Source organism: Macaca mulatta, chromosome 3, assembly GCF_049350105.2.
Source record: "Macaca mulatta isolate MMU2019108-1 chromosome 3, T2T-MMU8v2.0, whole genome shotgun sequence".
Taxonomy (NCBI): domain Eukaryota; kingdom Metazoa; phylum Chordata; class Mammalia; order Primates; family Cercopithecidae; genus Macaca; species Macaca mulatta.
This window is the reverse complement of record NC_133408.1, coordinates 17,414,843-17,434,518: the sequence shown is the minus strand read 5'-3', so window position 1 is coordinate 17,434,518 and position 19,676 is coordinate 17,414,843. Positions and strand designations below refer to the sequence as shown.

Below are 19,676 nucleotides of genomic sequence, written 5' to 3'. Positions count from 1 at the left end.
GCTCTCATATCATGTATGTATTTCCTAAGACACCCCTCCACCCCCTAACCCCACCACCCAACACAAATCATGGGTGCCACACACACACAATTGCTTGAAGCAATTGCTGGTTTCTAGAAAATTAAGAGTTAGTAAACAATTTTGATTTGGGTTTTAATTAGAAGAGGTACACTTGGGTGGGGACTGGAGGATGCCTTCTTTATTAAATCTTATTCTCTGACTTTTGTGTTTTGACTATTTGTATCATTTTAAAAGCTCAGTACAAGGTTAAGTGAAAGATTATATTGTATCTGTGAAAAAAAGAATAACTAGATATTTAAAGCTATACATTTAGGTTTTCTGTTCTTCAACGGTTATTTATTCTTTGCCAGGCTTCATGCTTATGATTTTCATAGCTTTGTTAAAATAAATGGTCCTGTTGTCTTGTATCTCAGTAGTAAAAACAAGATAAACTTACACTTCATATTAGAGAAAATAAAATATTCACCGACTACCAACTATGTATCAAGAATTAAACTCCATATTTTTCTCATAATCAGGTAGACTTCTTTTTTCCCCCCAATATACAGGCAAAGGAAATGAGACCCAGATGGACTGGGCGATTTGCTCAGGATCACATTTGAACTCATCCATTTGACCTCTCAATTTCTGTTCTTTCTAACACATTCATTTGCCCAACTCACATCTACTTATTGGGCACCTAGAATTTTCCAGGCACTGTGTTAGGAGTAAGACATATATAGACTTTGCCTTCATCGGGCCTACATTATACTAGGATCATTTGAAAAAAATAAATAAAAAGCAAAAATGAGTTAGTTACGGCATATATGACAAGTGCTTTGAAGAAGAGTTTTAGAATGCAATGAAAGTGTACAACGTGGGACTTAATTTGAGAAGCAGAGAAGACTTTCCTGAAATGATGAATAGTAATGAACCAAGCAAGATGGCTAAGTACGTGAGGGAAGGGTACTATCTTACAAAGACAAGCATGAGCACAATAGTACCCTGGAGCTGAAAGAGGCACTGGTCTGTTACCACACTGGAGAGTCAGTTTTAAATTCTGGGACTTGATTCAATGTTTGAGAAATAAAATTCCAGCTTTTCCATTTGCATGCTTTGCAATTTCTCTAATTCCTAGTTTCCTTTGCAAATCGGGATAAAAACCCTAATAATAACATCACAACAAGAAGTCAGCAACAATAATGTCTATTGCAAACTGCCTGGCACATAATGTGTATTCAATGGATATTTAACAATAAATGAATGATGGTTGTGATGATTAAATAATATAATAAATGTGGAAAAGCCATAATTGTTCATTTAGCCATTCATTTGTTTACTATTAATATAAATATTTATTGAGCTCTTTTTGTAGGCCTAGTAATACACAGTTAAATAAAAATATCTTTACACAGTGCCTAGTAATACACAGTTAAATAAAAATATCTTTGTTACATAAGTGGTAGATTTTCTTCTTGCTTTTTTAAATGTTACAAAATTAATAAAGCATCTGTAAATGTTAATGGATCCCTGACTTCCAGCACTCATATACTTCTGTAAAAGCTTACCATTTAGATCAAAACTCTGGGAAACACATATTTTGAAATTCATGGCCAGAGTATTTCCTTATAATTTAAGTTTTAGCTGTTATTAATCATGGTTTCAAGTAACCAAGGCTTTCCTAACTGTATAAAATGAAAAATGTGACAATAATTATGAATAACCCAACTGTACTCTGGGAAGCTGATGTTCGGATATTGTCATGCTGAGAAAAGCAGCCCAGCCAACCTCTTGTCCTAGAACATCATACTCTGTCCCACATGGCTTTACCCCTCAGGTTACAACCAATTGAACCAGGGATGGACAACTGACTCAATATCAGCCAATGATCTATGAAGTGGCCAAAGGTGAAACCTTTGTAGGATACCTTATGTGGGATGGCGAGTGCTAAAACCAAACAAAGCCTCTCATCTGGAATGTGAATGTAGGAGTAACAGAAAATGAGTATTTGCTCAATACGAGTGGAGAGAAGAGAAGTGGAGAAGGTAGCCGATAAGAACATCAGTGTTTTAGGGGGTACTTACTATGGTTCTAGTGAAGTCCCAGAGCTGATGTCAAATGAGTAGTGGGATAGATGATTTCAGAAATCTGGTTCTCAAATTACATTCCAATCTTGAAGAAACTTGCCTATTTAGAAATTCTGGTTTTCCCCCATAAGAATTGGTCAGCTGATGATACTGAATTTTTACATTTTCCACATAACTTTAAACAAATGTCAGTTTATTACATTAATATAATTTAAGAAAGCCTAAAGGGTGTACTATACCTACTTCAAGTTTCTAAGTCAGGAACCCATGTCATTACTAGCTTTATAGAAAATGTCAAAAGTTACGTTAGAACAATTTTATTTCAATAGTGATTTCCAACTTTACTTTGATTAAACTATCACCAGAAAAATCTGTAACTGCTACAAATTTTCAGAGAAAAGTTACCATTCTACTCATAGATGTGTGATATCAAGTGAAATACTATTTTATGCCACATATACATGAACATGTATGCAGCAGTGTTTTCAACTGGCAGCATTTCTGCCTAACACTAACCTTGCTGATTCAACTCAGTATAAGGTTAAGTAAAATATTATATTCTATTTGTGGAACAAGAATAACTAGATATTTAAACCTACGCATTTAAGTTTTCTGTTCTTCAAAGGTTATTTCTTCTTTGCCAGGTTTAATGCTTATGATTCAGCTTCATGCTTATGGTATTAGGCTTCATGCTTAGGTATTCAGATGGTGGTTAATTGCCATTCCAGTGGTTCTGACCTGTAAATCACTAGCAATCACAACAGATCTTCAGCAAAATCTCAAACTTGTTTATATGTATTTCAAATAAAAGATGCCTCATTTTCTTTCAAAAAATTACAAAACAAAACAAAACAATAGCAGTACCAGACTACATTTTAAAATAGTAACATATTAAAGTATCAATATATTTCAACTTAAAATATGAAGTAGGAAAGGAAATGAGCTCTTGATATTATAGCTCCCATGTTAAGTATATTTCATTTGATAAAATAACTTTGGATCCCATTTTGTCAACAAATAAATTTTGAAGAAGTTAAAAAACATTTAAAATAAATAACAACAGCAATAATTTCAGTAAGTTGAGGAAAAATCGAAGACCAACAAGACTATTGTGTCTGACTTAGATGTATAGCATTTGAACGCAAAACAATAAAGAGAATAATATCCACAAAAGTCAGGATAGTAGTTAATCTTTGAGATTAACCAAATGGGATTATAGTTGGATGAAGAAATGTGAATATCTTTGGGATGACTTGCCATATTCTTATTTCCTGAGATGAGTGGTAGTTATGTCAGTTATCATTGTATAATTCACTGAGTTGTTTGTTTTTTAACTTTCTACACTTATGTAATATTTAACAACAGAAAAGTGTTTCTAAAATATGTTTTTGTTCAAAATAACATTTTGCCTTAAAAAATTGTGATTGACTAACTTATGTCAACTTAGAAGTCCAGAAGTAAGCATTTTCAGGTTGGGATAATTTTGTTTTAGTGATGTAGGGGATTTAGGGTCAACTTCTCACCCATTCTCCGAGATTCTCCCTTATCTTTGAAAGATGGCGGACTCAACACCAAAACACACCTATGTACACCTGCTAGAAGCCTGAGAGAAGGAGTGTGGAAGTGAAATAATTTTCTTTATATGACTTCCTTTCATCTTCTGAATGAGTTAGTGTGAGATTATTGCCACTTGCTCATTTAAGATTTATAATAACTTAGTGGAACATCGGGGTGTAGGATTTTTTTGTAGGAAGACTGATTTAAAACATGTTATTTAACTACTGGATATAGGGCTAATCAGAGAATTTTAAATCTCTTGTTGTGTCTGTAGTTTTATTTGTCAAAAAATTTAGCCATTTATTATAGATATTTAAGTTGTTGGTATAATGCTGATGATAATATTCTCTTTTAATCCTTTTAATGTTGATAGGATCTGAAATAATTACTCCTCTTTTGTCTTTGGTAATTTCTATTTATTCCACTTTTAAAAATTAATAGAACTAGAGGTTCCTAATTTTATTGATCTTACAAAGTATCAAAATTGCCTTTGTTAGCTTTCTCTAAAATTTGTTTTTCATTTCATTGATTTCTGCTATTTATTATTTTCTACCTTCCACTTGCTTTGAAATTATTTTTATTCCCTACTTCTTAAGATGAAATCTTAGTTCACTTAACTTTAGACTTCAAAAGTTTTTAATACAGCAAATCTAGTATTTTTCCTAAAATATTGGCTATTTTATTTCTAAATTTTTTATTTGGTTCATTTTTTTAATGCTTTCTGTTCCACTGCTGAGATTTACCATCCTTTCATTTATTTTATTTTATTTTATTTTTGAGATCAAGTCTCACTCAGTCTTTGGCCCAGGCTGGAGTGCAGTGGCACGATCTTGGCTCACTGCAACCTCTGCCTCCCTGGTTCAAGTGATTATCCTGCTTCAGCCTCTCAAGTAGCTGGGATTACAGGTGTGCACCACCACACCCAGCTAATTCATTTATTACAAACTTATTTCCTTTATCTCATTGAACTGGTTATACTAGCTACTCAAACATTTTTTTCATGCCAATTCAATATCTGAGATACCTTGGAATTGTTCTATATTAATTGTCTCCTCTTTTGGAAAGTAGACATTTTACTGGTTGTTTTTACATTGCACACTTCTGGATGATGTCCTGAATTTGTGATTTACATTATTTTGAAGGCTCTGGATCTTTTTATATTGCTGCAGAAAATGTTTTTGTTGTTTTTGCTGTTATTGTTGTTTTGGTATTCAGTTTACTTGGTTGGACTCCAAGCTCTGTCTTTTCAGCAACAGGTCAAATTTCAGTTTAGTTATTTTATTCTTAGCTGGATTCCTCTGAATATGAGCTCCATATGTGTGGTTTCGATATGAGCCAGAAATCTGGGTAGAGTTTGTACTCAAAATGTGATTCTACCCTTCTCTATGCCTCTTTTCTTTCCTGGATATCCCCCTCACATTCTAGAAGCTATGGTTGCCTTGAAGTCTGCCCTCTGGTTCTTTAGGCCGGAAATTCTGTGAGTTTTCTATTGAAATTTTGGCCACCGTGGGCAATATTAACTGACACTTGCTTGCAGGCTAAAAGGCTAAAATTGGAGCTAACACAATGTTGTTTCCTTCTTCTCTGTGTCCATTTCTCTCCAGATTTTGCCTGTTCTATTTACACTTCAGGGACTTCAGGCTATTCCTTTCGGTACTATGTCCAGAGTTAATATTTGCTGTGTGTGAGAGGGCCAGTGGAGTCAGCGTTTAATTGTCAACACTACAAATGGAACTTATGCCTATTTGTAATCAAGTAAGAAGCTCTAGTGGACAACTTTTTATTTGCAGTTGTCTAGAATTTTGTCACATGTTCTTCCTTTCATCAATTACGGTTCATCCTTAGGATTGTGGGGAAGAGCAAGACTTCCTTAAGCACATTTTTTTCCCTATAAATTATCAGGAATAAGTAAGGGGGGACTGCCATTGACATAACAATCAGTACCCTCTGGGAGTCACTTCCTCATAGACGCAGACGTGTGTTTTTCTTTCCCTTCCTTGAATTAGAAAGAAATGATGTTTTGAATCAGATTGTAGATGGATACCTTCAGCAAATCATTAGACAAACATAAACTACTACTAAATTAAGTTCTCCTATGAGGTTCTACTTAGAACAGACCCAATAACATCCCCAGAATTGGCAGAAAATCAGACAATTGGGTTTTGATTCTCAACTTAAATACTTTGCAATGCCTACCTAGGCATGAGGTATTATATCTTTGCCTCATAGAGGAACTTGACACTATCACTTTATAGATGCGACAAAGAATAGGGTTTCTTAGAGATGGTCACATAAAAAATGAAAACACCGTAGGATGAACAATATCTTTTATGCCTGGAATTCTTTGAAAATAACAAAATATGTAAGATAAAAATTGTGTCCTAGAAGTGTCTACAATCCTTCAGGGGAGAAAACAAATTTCAAAGCAAGGCTGAATAATATGTTTTAGAGAAGCATATGCAATGTAACTTCATGTGCACAGAAGAAGAAATAACTAAATCTGGCAGACAGCCTTGAAGGATATTTTTAATCTACAATATTTGAGCAGGATCGCAAAAAATGATTTATTGTGATAAGTGAATTAGGAAAGGATATTACAGCCCGAGGAAGAATCATGAACTAATCATGGAAGCATTGATGTGCTGAGTGTTAAAATAACATCAACTACTCCACTATGACAACAGTATCACAAAAATCTTAATGAACTAGTGAGAAGTAAGAATGTACAATCATTTGGGGAACATATCATGAAAATCCTCGAACACAGGGCTAAGCATTTGAATATAAAAACATTATTTCATAATTCTGTATCTATGTGGCTACATAGATACACACATACATTTAATAAGAGGCAATTTAGGAAAAGCACTATGGTTGTAGTTAAGAAAACAGGAGTTGTAGTTTAAGGACTAAAGATGGCATTTCTGGTTTGGATAACCAAGGAGAGCTTTCAGAAGGGAATAGCAGCTGAATTCTACCTTGGAGTTTTGAGCAGAATGTTGAAAATTTTGACACATAGAGCTGGATGGCCATGGAAGATGAAATTGGAGGGAGGACACAAATTTCAAAGCCCACATGAATTAAACAGGTAGATAAAAAGACCACACAGCTTAAAATGTGAGAGATGCTGAATGCATGAGACATTATTAGAATAGTAAAGCTACTGTATTTCATCTCAACTTAGATGCCATTAATAATTTGCACCATTTTTTCACATAATAGTAAATGGGGAGAAAGACGTCAATTAGAGTAATAATTAGAGTTATTAATTGTAACTCTAAGATGTTGAAATATGAAAAATTACATAAATAAGAAGTAGTGGAATATCTAAACAACTCTTATTATCTACATTTTGCTGTGAAAATATTTAGTTTTTAAAAATTATCTTCAAATAAACAATTCATTTGAAAGATATAAAGATGTCAACTTACATAAAATTTAGTTACTATCCCACAAAATAATTTTGCCAAAAACCCAGCTAGAGTTGAATACAATACAACTTTATCAAACAGCAGGCAAGAACAAAATGTTAACATTACTATGTGCTTGGAAAATGATGAGGGAATAAAATCTATCCATTCAACTCACTTGGATGATGCTCAGTATCATGGCATAAGGGGTCTCTTGGTACCTTTGCTGAATTTCACCAATTCTATTCACTGGGCATTGCCAGAAAACTCACAGAAAGCCAGTTACATTTTTTCTTTTCTCAATTACCCTATTTTCTTCCATTCACTCAGAAAGTAACAACCTTGGGAGACTAAGATTTTACACTGTAAGTTCAAACTTCCAATTAAAAGCCACTCTCCCTATGGCTCTGACATGTTTTTCTTTATTTTTCCCATAAATTAGTGAACTTGCAGGCTTAACTTTTACATAATGGCTTCAAAGGTCTTACCACATGTCATTTATTCTGACAGTTTGGAGAAAAAAACAGTTGATTTTTTAAAAATCAAAATAAAAAGGCAAAACCATCATTATATTTCTGGAAGCAATAGGGATCACACAGGTTGTAGTGCAGTCTCAGAGAGCTGAACAGCTTTTAGGTAGTTATTAGTTTGCTTTAGTTTTGCGTTAATCCACAAATTCATAATAATCTAGTAGATTAGATTTTACTTTCCTCTCTCGGAAAATGACAAACATGTTTCTTTCCAGATAGACACAAATTTTAAAAGTGCAGCTAATGAAGAATTAACAGCTGTCAAATTATAAATCAGTTTCATTCATTAATTAGCTTCTGTCCCGGGCATGCATACAGACATGTCAATAAACATGAATATTGAAACAAAGAAGCTATGTCTGCGAGGCTGTGCGATTAGCACATGAAACTTCATTCAGAGAGTTAGAAAGTCCTGGAAAACTCTTGATTTGTCAGTTATATGGCTCGGTGACACTGAATCCATTATAAAGAAATATTAAATATCTATCAGATATTTGGTTTACATAGTACCAACTAAACAATGTGTTTGGTTTTTCATTGAAATGTTTAAAGGTTGCAAAATCCTCGTGGCACAGTTACATCTCTAATTCAAGGTTAAACTTTTAAAATAATTCTCATCAAAATACAATATGAGATTATTCATTTTAAAGTTTAATTCCTCTTTTTCCTTACAGATTATTCAAATCTTTATGTATATGTGCCAAGAATTTAGAATCAGATATGTGTATCTGACTCAGTTAACGTGTAAGGAAAGCGCCAAATACCAGATTTATATTGTCTGATACCATTCCAGTTGAAGGTATTTTTGTGAATTTTAAAAATAACAAAAAGATATATTATGCTTATATGCAATTTATTTGAAATATTTACCATTTTTTTATTATCAATCCATCTTGTCTTAAAAAAGTGAAATGTATTAACTTCATTTCCATGGATTTTCATTTCCCTAGCGTGTCACCACATAAAAAGTATTGATGAAGCATGACATAGCCAGATAACAAATTAGAGAATACACTAATTTGGATGCATTTGTATGCATGCAATAAAAATCTCAACTCCAAATATCTTACATAGTGGAGAAAAATCTATTGAACAGGGGGAGGTATACTAACATAGGGCAGGGCCCAAGTTGGCGAATTTAGTGGCTCACTGACTTCATCAAGAGTCCAAGTGCTTTCTGTCCTTATGCTCTTGCCATACTTCATGGATTGGCTCTCTCTACAGGGCAGCTCCCCCTGTGATTTCTGCTGCAGGTCCATTGCTCATGTGAAAACCTGAGAAATTCCAGGAAAAGAAGAGGGGTGCCTTTCTCCAGTGTTGTTTTTATGGGAGGTGGGAGGGAGGCAAGCCATCTTTCCAAGAAGCCTCCAGCATTCTTCTCTATGTCTTTAATGAGCAGAATTTCTCATGTGCTCATTATTAAACTGAGCACTGAAGAAGAGATGGTCATGGCTGTTCAATGAAGCACGTGATCGTTGGAAGACGTTGGGATGCTGAGTAACAAGGATGCTCTGTAAGTAAGAAAGGGTGGGCTGAACAGGAGAGGGAAAAAGAAATCAGAGGACAAGCTCCAAATACCACAAATGAATAGGTTTTCTTTTAAAAGATGCATATATTTATCCATTATGTCTTGTGTAACCAGAATCAGACAGCCTCTTAATTGACTAGGCCATGATCCCAAACGTCTATCAATCTTACCATACTTCATTTGATACTGCCCTATTTTTTCCCATGTTCTTTTGGCTTATTATTTACTTTCTTTAATACATGCTTTACGTCACCAATGAGAGCATTATATTCCTTGCTCTTTCCCTTCCTTTTTCTTCCCTTTATCCATTCTCCTTTATTTACATTTTTTACTGGTCATTTGCCTATTTTGATACCTCAAGATGCTAATAGATCTTAAAGCTCTGTATGCCTTTCTCAAAGAAAGGGAGTAAATCCTTCCGTATCTAACTTCCCTGTGTTTACCACATGCTAATTTCGTTGTAGGTTCTCAAGGAAATGCTCGCTGAAGACTGCATACGTTGAAAAGGCCAGAGGGTGGCGCTGTGGAGAACCAAACTTGGTGAAGCCCTCAAGACCCAGTGCGGAGAGTTGTTGCTCTCTAATGAGAACAAATGTTAATATTTGATGGTCTAGGAATTACCATAAGCATGTATCTTAGTCTAAACCAGAACAAATTCTTTACTACCATTTCTGATGTTTTAGTTATTCTGCTTTGTAATAGTCTTCAGAGAATACCTGGTTTTGTTACCATTTGGCCTGTTTCCATCCTTGTCAAAATATTTATCTTGACTATTAAGATCAGATAAGGAAGTCGTCTGTGTGAGGTAGCTGAAAGGGTTAAATTTCCTGGTCATTTAATCGGAGAAGCCAGAACGTTTGTTCTTCATTTGTGGAAGGCAAGGAGCTTCACTTAGCCTGAAAATATTCATCAGTAAACAAATAGAATTAATAATACTAATGCCCGGTATGAAAAGGAGAGCTTTTCCCATAAAGGAAAGGATATATTCGCTTAGTGATAGAGGAAAACTGGCAGCAGTGTACAATCCAGTCCCAAGCATCTGGCTCAAGTCTGCTACCAAATCATGCAACTTGAAGCTATCGGGTAGCACTGCCTTTATTGGTAGGTAGTGCCATCTTCAAACACCACAGGCAGTGGTACTTCTATTCCCCTGTCGCATCTCTCAGAGCTTGTTCATCCTCAGGCCTTTTATACCAATATGTGTGTTGATGACCCTTTTAAATAATACTAGGATGTAGAGGTTGAGAGCAAGATAGCATGAGTTAATATTTCCGTAGAAATAGAACTGAGACATAAACAGCATTAGCAGACTATATGTTTTAGTTCATTCTAGTTGTTATAACAAAATACCATAGACTGGGTGGCTTATAAACAACAGAAATTTATTCTCACAGTCTGCAGGCTAACAAGTGCAAGATCAAGGCACTGGAAGATTCATTATCAAGTGAAGGCTCACTTCTTGGTTCATAGAAGGCATCTCCTTGCTGCATCCTCATATGATGGAAGAGGCAAACAACCTCCCTTGAGCCTCATTTAATAAGGACACTAATACCATGCGTGAGGGCTCCACCTTCATTACATACTCACCTCTCAAAAACCCACCTCTTAATGCCATCACCATGAGGGTGAGAATTTCAGCCCATGAATTTTAGAGGGCACAAACATTCAGACCATAGAACTATACCTTCATTTTGGGAGCCCAAATCTTTCTAGTGGGATTCTTGAATTTTAAAATGAGCAAAGTTATTGACATTATGTTTCTGTAACTTGATTCTCTTACCATCTCACTTTCCAATTCTGATATAATGACCAGTATAGAAAAAACACTAAGAAAATTTGCTTCTGTATCTTGGACATACAAGAAATGTAGGGTCAAAAAGTCTTAAGAGTCAATATTTAAAAGCTATTATACATTTCCCTTAAATAAGAGGTAATGGCTTCTGAATAAATGTTTTTACAGAACATCTATTTTTTTCTTATGGTTTACTGATACAATAAGTTTGGTCTAAAAGGGAGCAATAGGTTGATCATAGGTTAATTATAGAATGTACATTATCCAAAAGCTAAAATTCCAGAAGATATTACATACCAATTTATATATGGGAAACCAAAAATATTGTTCAGATTTATGCCTTCTTGATTGTTAGTGTAAGTCACAGATAAATATCTGTGTCTTCTGAAATTGATTTTCAAAACAATTTTGCTATCATTTATTAAGTCATGGGTCAACCCAAGTCAAAACATTAGTAGAAAAAGTGTTCTTATTTATGTTAATGACTACAAAATCATTGAATATCTTTTAAGGTTTTCAAAATGTCTCCCAAAATAGACCTATTGAAGCAATTCATTTTTAATTGAGAATTTTACACAATTATAGAGGCACACTTATGATAACTTTAGTTCTGCTAAATATTATAATAATTTATTTAATTTTCTATTAAAGGGGAAAATAATCCATATCTCACAGGGTTCTATAAGGATAAATTGAGTAGTATATGGGGAAGGACTTAAACGTTGCTGATATGGTTTGACTGTGTCCCCACTCAAATCTCACCCTGAATGGTAATAATCCCCATGTGTCAAGGATGGGGCAAGGTGGAGATAATTGAATCATGGGGGCAGTTTCCCCCATACTGTTCTTGTGGTAGTGAGTAAGTCTCACTAGAGCTGATTGTTTTATAAAGGGCAGTTCCCCTCAACATGCGCTCTTGCCTGTCACCATGTAAGACATGCCTTTGCTCCTCATTTGCCTCCTGCCATGATTGTGAGGCCTCTCCAGCCATGTGGAACTGTGAGTCCATTAAACCTCTTTCCTTTATAAATTACTCAGTCCTGGGTATGTCTTTATTAGCAGCATGAAAACAAACTAATACAGTTGCCTAAGACACATGCCCAAAGAATAACTCAAAAAATATTTTTCTTGTTACTCTTCTGTGTTAGACAGAATAATGGCTCCTACAGAGGTTTGTGTTCTAATTTCCAAAACCTGTCAATATGTTACCTTACATGGCAAAAAGGGACTTTACAGATGTGATTAAATCAAGAACCATGAGACAGGGAGATAATCTGGATTATCCGGGTGGATCCAATGCAGTTGCAAGGGTCCTTAATAAGAGGAAGGAAGGAGGGCCAGAGTCAGAAAAATTCTGCGTAATGACAATGAGGAGAGAAGCAGAGTCAGAGAGAGAAGATGCTATGTGAGTTACTTAGAAGATGGAGGAAGAGGTTATGAGCCCAAGGATGCAGGTGGCTTCTAGAAAAGGCAAACGAATAGCATCTCTTCTATATCCTTTCTGTTTACACCTTGATTTTAGCCTCTTAAAACTCAGTTTTGGATTTCTGACCACCAGAATTGTAGGATAATAAACCTTTGTTGCTTTAAACCACTAGATTTGTGGTGATGTGTTACGTTAGCAACAGAAAACTGACCTATACCTCCCTGTCCATGTTCTAGAACTTCTAGGGTAGTTTCTCAATTCTTTACCTTTAGGTATCTTCTCTGCCTGTGAGACCATTACCAATGGAAAAGGATTTTCCCATTGCTTTTTAGGCCAGAGAAAGAGACAGAGAGAGAGAAGAAAAGAGCAAGAAAAAGAGGAAGCAAGCCAGGTAGAGCAGTGAATACTGTAACGCAAAGGTAACATAAGTGTGAGACATTTTGTGGGGGCGGAGAGGGAAGGCATACTGGAGAAGCTTTAGTGCTGCTAGTCAGAAAGATGAATTTTGGTACAAATAGCGACTCCAGTGTTAAGGGTAATCAAGTCTTAAGTTGTATAAATAATATCCAACGTTGCTTTAATAAAAGAACCAGGGAAATAAAATATCTGTGTTCTTACCCTTCTGGGAAAAATGATGGTAGAAAGAACCATTCATTCATTTCCAAGAAGTCACAGGCAGTCTTCCAGTAAGGAGGTAAAGGCTATACTGTTGTTTTCCAGAGGAGTGCTATCAGTGTTGAATGCCACTGAATTCTTAAGTTGCACTCTTAATCTTTCAATATATTTTTTGTTCTGGGAGGAATAATCCCATTGAGCCTCGAGGCAGGGAGTTAAGATACATTTAGGAAATGCTGGTAAAAATAAAGTAAGCCCTTCAAAAGATCAATGAGAAACCCATGGCTCAAGGCCTTGTTGTTTCACCAGCCTCAGTACAGGACAATTAGTCCTATATCCACTGTACTGGAGGGCAACATTTACATGCCCCTCTGCCATGCAGAGCCTAGACTTGCATAGAATTAGAATGGGTCCCAGCCTCCATACCTCCTTCTATTTTATTTCTCGAGAAAATATCATGTATCTGCCATCTCCTTGCTGAATGATTTCATGTAGGGCTTGATTTTGCTTTCTCTTCAGAAGTAATTATCTAGGAAAAAAGGTCATAGCTCATTGCAGCTTTGAACTCCTAAGATGAAGTGATCCTCTTGCCTCAGTGTCTCAAGCAGCTGGGACTACAGGTGTGCATTACCATGCCTAGCTAATTTTTAGATTTTTTTGTAGAGACGTGGTCTCTCTGTGTTGCCCAGGCTGGGTACCCTCTTCTGAAAAGCAGCTTTTCATATAGAAATTAGAAAACCTATGCCCTGTGTAGGGACACAGATAACTGAATAGAAACATGTTTGAAGACCCTAGAAAAAAGGAAGTTGGAGTAACAGAAGCCAAAATCTTTCTTCTTTGTATGCAGCTTAAAATAGAAGTATATTGATAAAAATGAAGGTATTACAGGAGATTTTGTTTTTAGAGCCAAAAGCTAAGCCAACTTCTTTTTCTTTTTTTACTTCTCTGCTGAATCGCTGTCCTGTCCTCCAAAGAGGACTCTGCCTTTGCCATTGCACGTTTACCTTGCTCTTTTAGCCTCCAAGATATAACCACCAGAGTTATAGTAGACGTTCTTTATTCCTCTTAAGAGATGCATTTTTGCACCTGAACTTTGTAGCTGAACTTCTCTCTCTGGTCTGTCTGACTCTCAGGGCTGACTTTTCATATTTTTTTAATAGTTTGGAAAACTTTTGCTGTATTTGGCTACATACATTTAAAGAAAACAAAAGACATCTCATTTTTCATTGTTTGATCTCTAAATCTACCACTGCTGTCCTGTATCAGTTAGCTATTGCTGTGTAACAAGCCAATCAAATTTCAGTGGATTATAGATCCAAAAGTATCCTTTATTGCTTATGAGTCTCCAGATTAGCTAAGCAGTTGTCACAGCTGGGCTCAGGTACATAGCTGCAGTTAGCTGTGGGTGTGGCAAATGTGGCTCTGATGACCTTGGCTGGTCCTTCTTACATCCTACAGAATCAACTGGCTGCAAACAAGTCTAGGATGGCCTCAGCTGTGATAACTGGGATCTCTTCATATGGTGTCTCACTCCCATAGGCTAACCTGGGTTTGTTCACGGGACAGTGATGGAGTTCTGAGAGATCATGGAAACTCACACAGCCACTGACGTCTGCCTTAGATTCAGCACATGGTTACTTTCATTGCATTCTATTGGCCAAAATAAGTCCAAAGGTCAACTGAAGGCAGAGAAACAGTCTCCATCTGTTAAAGGGAGGAACTGCAAATGGAGGGAGAGAGAAAGTACAAGGAATATTTTTTAAAATTAACGAACACATTTCTCTGTGTGGAAAAGCTAGAGCCTGCCCTACTATTACTTTAACAAAGAAAACCATCCTAAACTGACTTCTGGTTTTGAATACTGCATTTGGTTCAATGGTTTTAACAAACCAGATGTCAATCTTTGAAAACATAGTCTACCACTTAATGTTTAGATCTTCCCACAAATATGGAACATCTGCCCCTGAATAGACAAAATAATAAAGAAAAGTGGTATGTGGAGTCTGAGACTTCAGTTCATCAGAATATACCTTTGCTTCTGCAGTGCCTTTTAATTAAAATAGATTGAAAAACAACAAAAGCCTAACAAACAAAACCTCTAATTCTTCTTCAAATTAGTAAAGAAATATACTCCTTGCTTGGTTTCAACAACAAGCTTTCTACTAACATTACTCATTTTCACACTTCTTGCATCTATAGTCCATTCTGGATGGGAGAGTTTTATTATCTCATGTATACATTTAATTAAGCTGCTTTAATTAATAAGGCAAGACAGTTTTGCCTAAAGAACCAGGGATGATTTTTTCCATCAAGGCCAAGAAAAGTTGATTAGCACCTAGAATATCCATTCTCTGGAACTCAACAATGTCTTCAGGTTTTAGACTGAAACTAACATTGCTCCTTTTGAATAAGTGTGAATTTTCTTCTCAGAGACCTCAGTTGTGCACTTTTCATTGGCTATTTGAATGTCTTTTCCTAATAAAGACATCAGACTGGTCTGTCAGTCACCGGTTTTTCTCCCTAGCCTCTATAGGCTTTCTGTAGCTTGCAGTGTAATTTTTCACATGAACAATTTCTAAAGGAGCAAACAATTCTGCATAACACTTGTATATTCATTTCTCCAGAAACTTGCCATTTATCTTTCCGGAGAAAATCTGCTTCTTTCAGTGCGGTCCCATATAGGTTGCAGAGCACAAAAAATTGTATGTAAAAATGAGATAAAAATCTCACCTAAGTGATATATATATATATATGTGTGTGTGTTTGTGTGTGTATGTGTATAGTTCAGAAAGCTACTCTTTTTTCTTTCTGCCTTCCATATTTTCTTTAAATATCTTTAGTTACTGAAGTCATATTTTCAAATATTTATGCAAAAACAAGCTGCTGGAAAAGCCTTAATTTAATTACAATAATTTTTTTTTTTTTTTTGGATGGAATTTCACTTTGTTGCCCAGGCTGGAGTGCAGTGGCGTGATCTCGGCTCACTGCAACCTCTGCCGCCCAGCTGCAAGCAATTCTCCAGCCTCAGCCTCCCAAGTAGTTGGGATTACAGGCACCTGCCACCACACACAGCTAATTTTTGTGGTTTTAATAGAGTTGGGGTTTCGCCATCTTGGCCAGGCTGGTCTCGAACTCCTGACCTTGTGATCCACCTGCCTCAGCCTCTCAATACAATGCATTCTTAATAACTTGTAAAGGGCCACTGGCACCTCTAGGCTTTTCATTAGTGTCAATTAATTATGAATACACTTGACAGACAGATTCAGTTAACCAATGGGGATATTTTTGATAAAGGCTTTTAATCATACAGAAGCTCACCTCTAATGTGCCATAAGTGGTAAAAGGGGTCTTCTCTTAAAAGGCAGTAATCCTTTGCTGTGGAGGCTCACAATAAAAAGTTACATCCCAGCACTTTGGGAGGCCGAGACGGGCAGATCACGAGGTCAGGAGATCGAGACCATCCTGGCTAACCCGGTGAAACCCCGTCTCTACTAAAAAATACAAAAAACTAGCCGGGCGAGGTGGTGGGCGGCTGAGATCCGACCACTGTGCTCCAGCCTGGGCGATAGAGCGAGACTCCGTCTCAAAAAGAAAAAAAAAAAAAAAAAAGACAGTTACAATATATATTAGGGCTCCTCCCACTTCTCAGACTCATTGTCCAAAACTTTAATTTTTCAAGAGATAAATCACTGAAGTTATTCCAGCCAGAGGCACACACATTCTTCAATTTAGCCTCTATCTCGAATCCCTGCTTGATTTTCTGTCCTGGAGAAGCAAGTCTGAACAATCTCCATTTCCTTTTGTTGAGCTGCTACCTGGCAAAATTCATGTAGCATTGTTTGCGCTTGGTGTGACTTACTGCCCTAGTATTAAGTATCTTTGTTGTTATTATTGTCAAATATTTTTGAGCTCTTCATACATGCTGGGAAGGCTTTGCTTTAGGGTGAGATGTTGAGAAACCAGTCCCAAGTGGAGGGCAAGAAGTCTATCGTATCTGCCTATTTCTGCCAAATGCTTCTTTTCATTGCTTTGGGAAAAGCTGTATGTTACTATGGTTATTTTTATTATATTGGCAGGAGGTGTAAAAGCTTAGCTGTCTGCAGTTCTGCATGTGATGCTGGGACACGTAGGAGAACAACTCTTCGGGGGTACGGCTTTTCTTCCAATTCCGTTCATCCTCCCTACGACCAGACCTTTCCAGGCTGCTGCCGGGCAGGCCAGCTGCCTCCATTGCAATCCCATCTCAGGAATTCTGGGCAGTCAACTTTCTACATTTTGCTTTGCCAACATTATTCCACCTGCTTTCTTTCAGACCACTTTGTTTAACTTTCTCCCTCTGCTGATGCCTTCACCAATCCCCTAACACACACTCTGCGACTGTGGATTTACTTGTTGTTTTCCTATTTTTCTGAAATTTTAAGTGAGTCTCAAAAGAGAGAGGATAGGGTTGCCCTATTTACCAGGTAAATAGAGGACACCCAGTTATATTTTAATTTCAGATACAGAACAATATTTTGTAAGTATAAGTATGTCCCACGAAGTATTTGGGGTATGCTAATATTGAAAAAAAATTAAAATAAGAATCTTATTGTTTATCTGACAATCCTAAGAGGTGAACCTCACTGGCACATTCAGGCTTCTGTCTTAAAGTTGAACCTTCTTCTAGATTTATGATGCTTCCTTACATTTTTGTAACAGTTCCCAACACCAAGAATATATGAGAGTAGGTTCAAGGTAATTCCCACTTTCTCATAATCTTCATTTCATTGGTAGCTTTTCAGTTATATTCTTTATCACCTTGTTAGAGTGAAATATAACATGTGGTTGTTCTAAATGACCTTTCTTCAGCCTTTTTCTGAGACTATAATAACCTCAAGGCTAAAATCCAAGAACTCATAGAACTGTATTTATTAACGTTTATACAGAACCCGTTTTGAAGTTCAGGCTCAGTAGAAACAATCCTTTCAGAGTTGAGATAATTTTTCCAGAGGGATAAAACATGGACGTCATTTTTCACTTATCTTAATCACTCTGTATCATTTTCATTGTAGCTCATGATGACTTCTTCACTAGAGCAAACAGAAAGAGAGCACAGTTATATATGCAGATGGCCTGGCTTTATTGTCATGAAATAGAACAGATTTAGTTGAAAACTAGCCATGTTATTTAATTGCTAACAAGAAAAAATAAAATACAATCAAATATTCTAAATAAAGCTTCATCATTTTGGGTGTTCCACCTTACTTATCCAACTTGCACGCCCAACTGTCTTAAACAATGAAAGCTTTCCTCTACCTTTGAATTAATTTTTTAAACATTTTAATTCAGAAGGACACCTTAAATTTCATTGCCTACTGTTTGACAGGCTCTGGTTGTTAACGAGTTTCGCTTTCGTTTGTTTTATTGTTGTTGCTACTGTTTTTAATAATATAAGGTCGTCATCAGTTGAGGTAAAAGAGCAGACTCAACACTGGAGGTGGGGCTTTCACACGGAACCAAATGGAAAACTAGTTTACACAGGGCCAAGGCTAAAGCAGCTTTCCATGGACACACCCACCAGGGTGCCATGTCAGTTTACCATTGCCATGGCAACACTTGGAAGTTACTGTCCCTTTCCATGGCAACAACATGACAATCCAGAAGTTACCACCCTTTCCCTAGAAATTTCTGCATAAACCACCTCTTAATTTGCATGTAAATAAAAGTGAGTATAAACATGACTGCTGAAGTGTCTCTGAGCTGCTTTTCTGGGCACACTGCCTATAGGGTAGTCCTGGTTGTAAGGAGCAGTACCTCTGCTGCTGTACGCTGCTGCTTCAATAAAAATTGCTGTTTAGCCCATCTGTTTAACACCACCGACTTACCCTTGAATTCTTTCCTGGGCAAAGCCAAGAACCCTCCCTAGCTAAGCCCCAGTTTGGGGGCTTGCCTGTCCTGCATCACAGTGACTTTTCTGGAGTTAAGTTGTTGCCACAGCGCTACAGTGATGAGAGTTGAGGTCTTGATTGGTCACTGGTTTGCTTGTTAAAGTGCAGCTGGAATGAGTTCTGGGTGCTGACTTTGACTCTGTTTTCGGGTTCCTAGGATTCCTGCTTGTAGGATCAGAGTGACTTCTGATTAAGCATCTGTTTGCATCACATTCCTCGCCACTCAGGAGAGGTCAGTATGGGATAGCTGCATTTTTGGTTCTTATATCAGAATAGGATCTAAAACTTGTCATCAGTGTTTTGCCAAAGCTGAAGCAAGAGAAACACTGTGGATGTACAAATACCAGGCAGATATGTCTACTCCTTTATGCTTTAAAACTCAACCTGTTGTGTAAGCCAGAACAGAAAGGAACTCAGAACTCATCTGGGCCATTTTATGTTATCCACCTGAAACTGCTATCCCCATCTCCATGACACGTTTTTCTCATGCAAATAACTTCCAAAGAAATAGAGTTATGCAAATCATGTCTTTCTTTACCACCAGAGTGATGTTGAGGATGCGGCACACTTCATTAGCTGTTGTCTTCTGTTCATAAGGACCCAGAAATTTTTCTCCAATCCTCATACCAAGAATAAGTATGTTTCTTCTTGGAAGTCTATTTTTTTTCTGTCTTCTGAACACTGTGAATTGTACAACATGATTACATCTCTTCAGTGATTGCTGGAAAGCTCGGAACAAAGTGTGTAGATTTTGAGCCAAATTTAGCTTAGAGCTAAAATCATTTTTAGCATTAGGTATGGAAC

At 36.6% G+C, this 19,676-nt stretch overlaps 1 protein-coding gene across 7 annotated transcripts in view; it reads right to left on the bottom strand.

Annotated features, from left to right (window-relative positions):
* Positions 1-7,123: 7,123 nt before the first annotated feature.
* The window catches only part of LOC114676711 (claudin-17), an 89,843-nt gene continuing 77,290 nt past the window's right edge, over positions 7,124-19,676 (bottom strand). For 5 of the 7 annotated variants that reach the window (XM_077997920.1, XM_077997922.1, XM_077997924.1 and 2 more), the window contains 2 exons: positions 9,829-18,014; positions 7,124-9,116 (listed from right to left, as the gene is read on the bottom strand). Coding sequence is in view for 3 of the 7 variants with exons in the window: in XM_077997922.1 (XP_077854048.1) it covers positions 17,998-18,014 (17 nt within the window). In the remaining 4 variants the exon portion in view is untranslated. Of the gene's footprint in view, positions 9,117-9,828; positions 18,015-19,410; positions 19,554-19,676 lie in introns of all 7 variants that reach the window. The other 2 variants (XM_077997919.1, XM_077997916.1) reach the window with 1 other exon arrangement.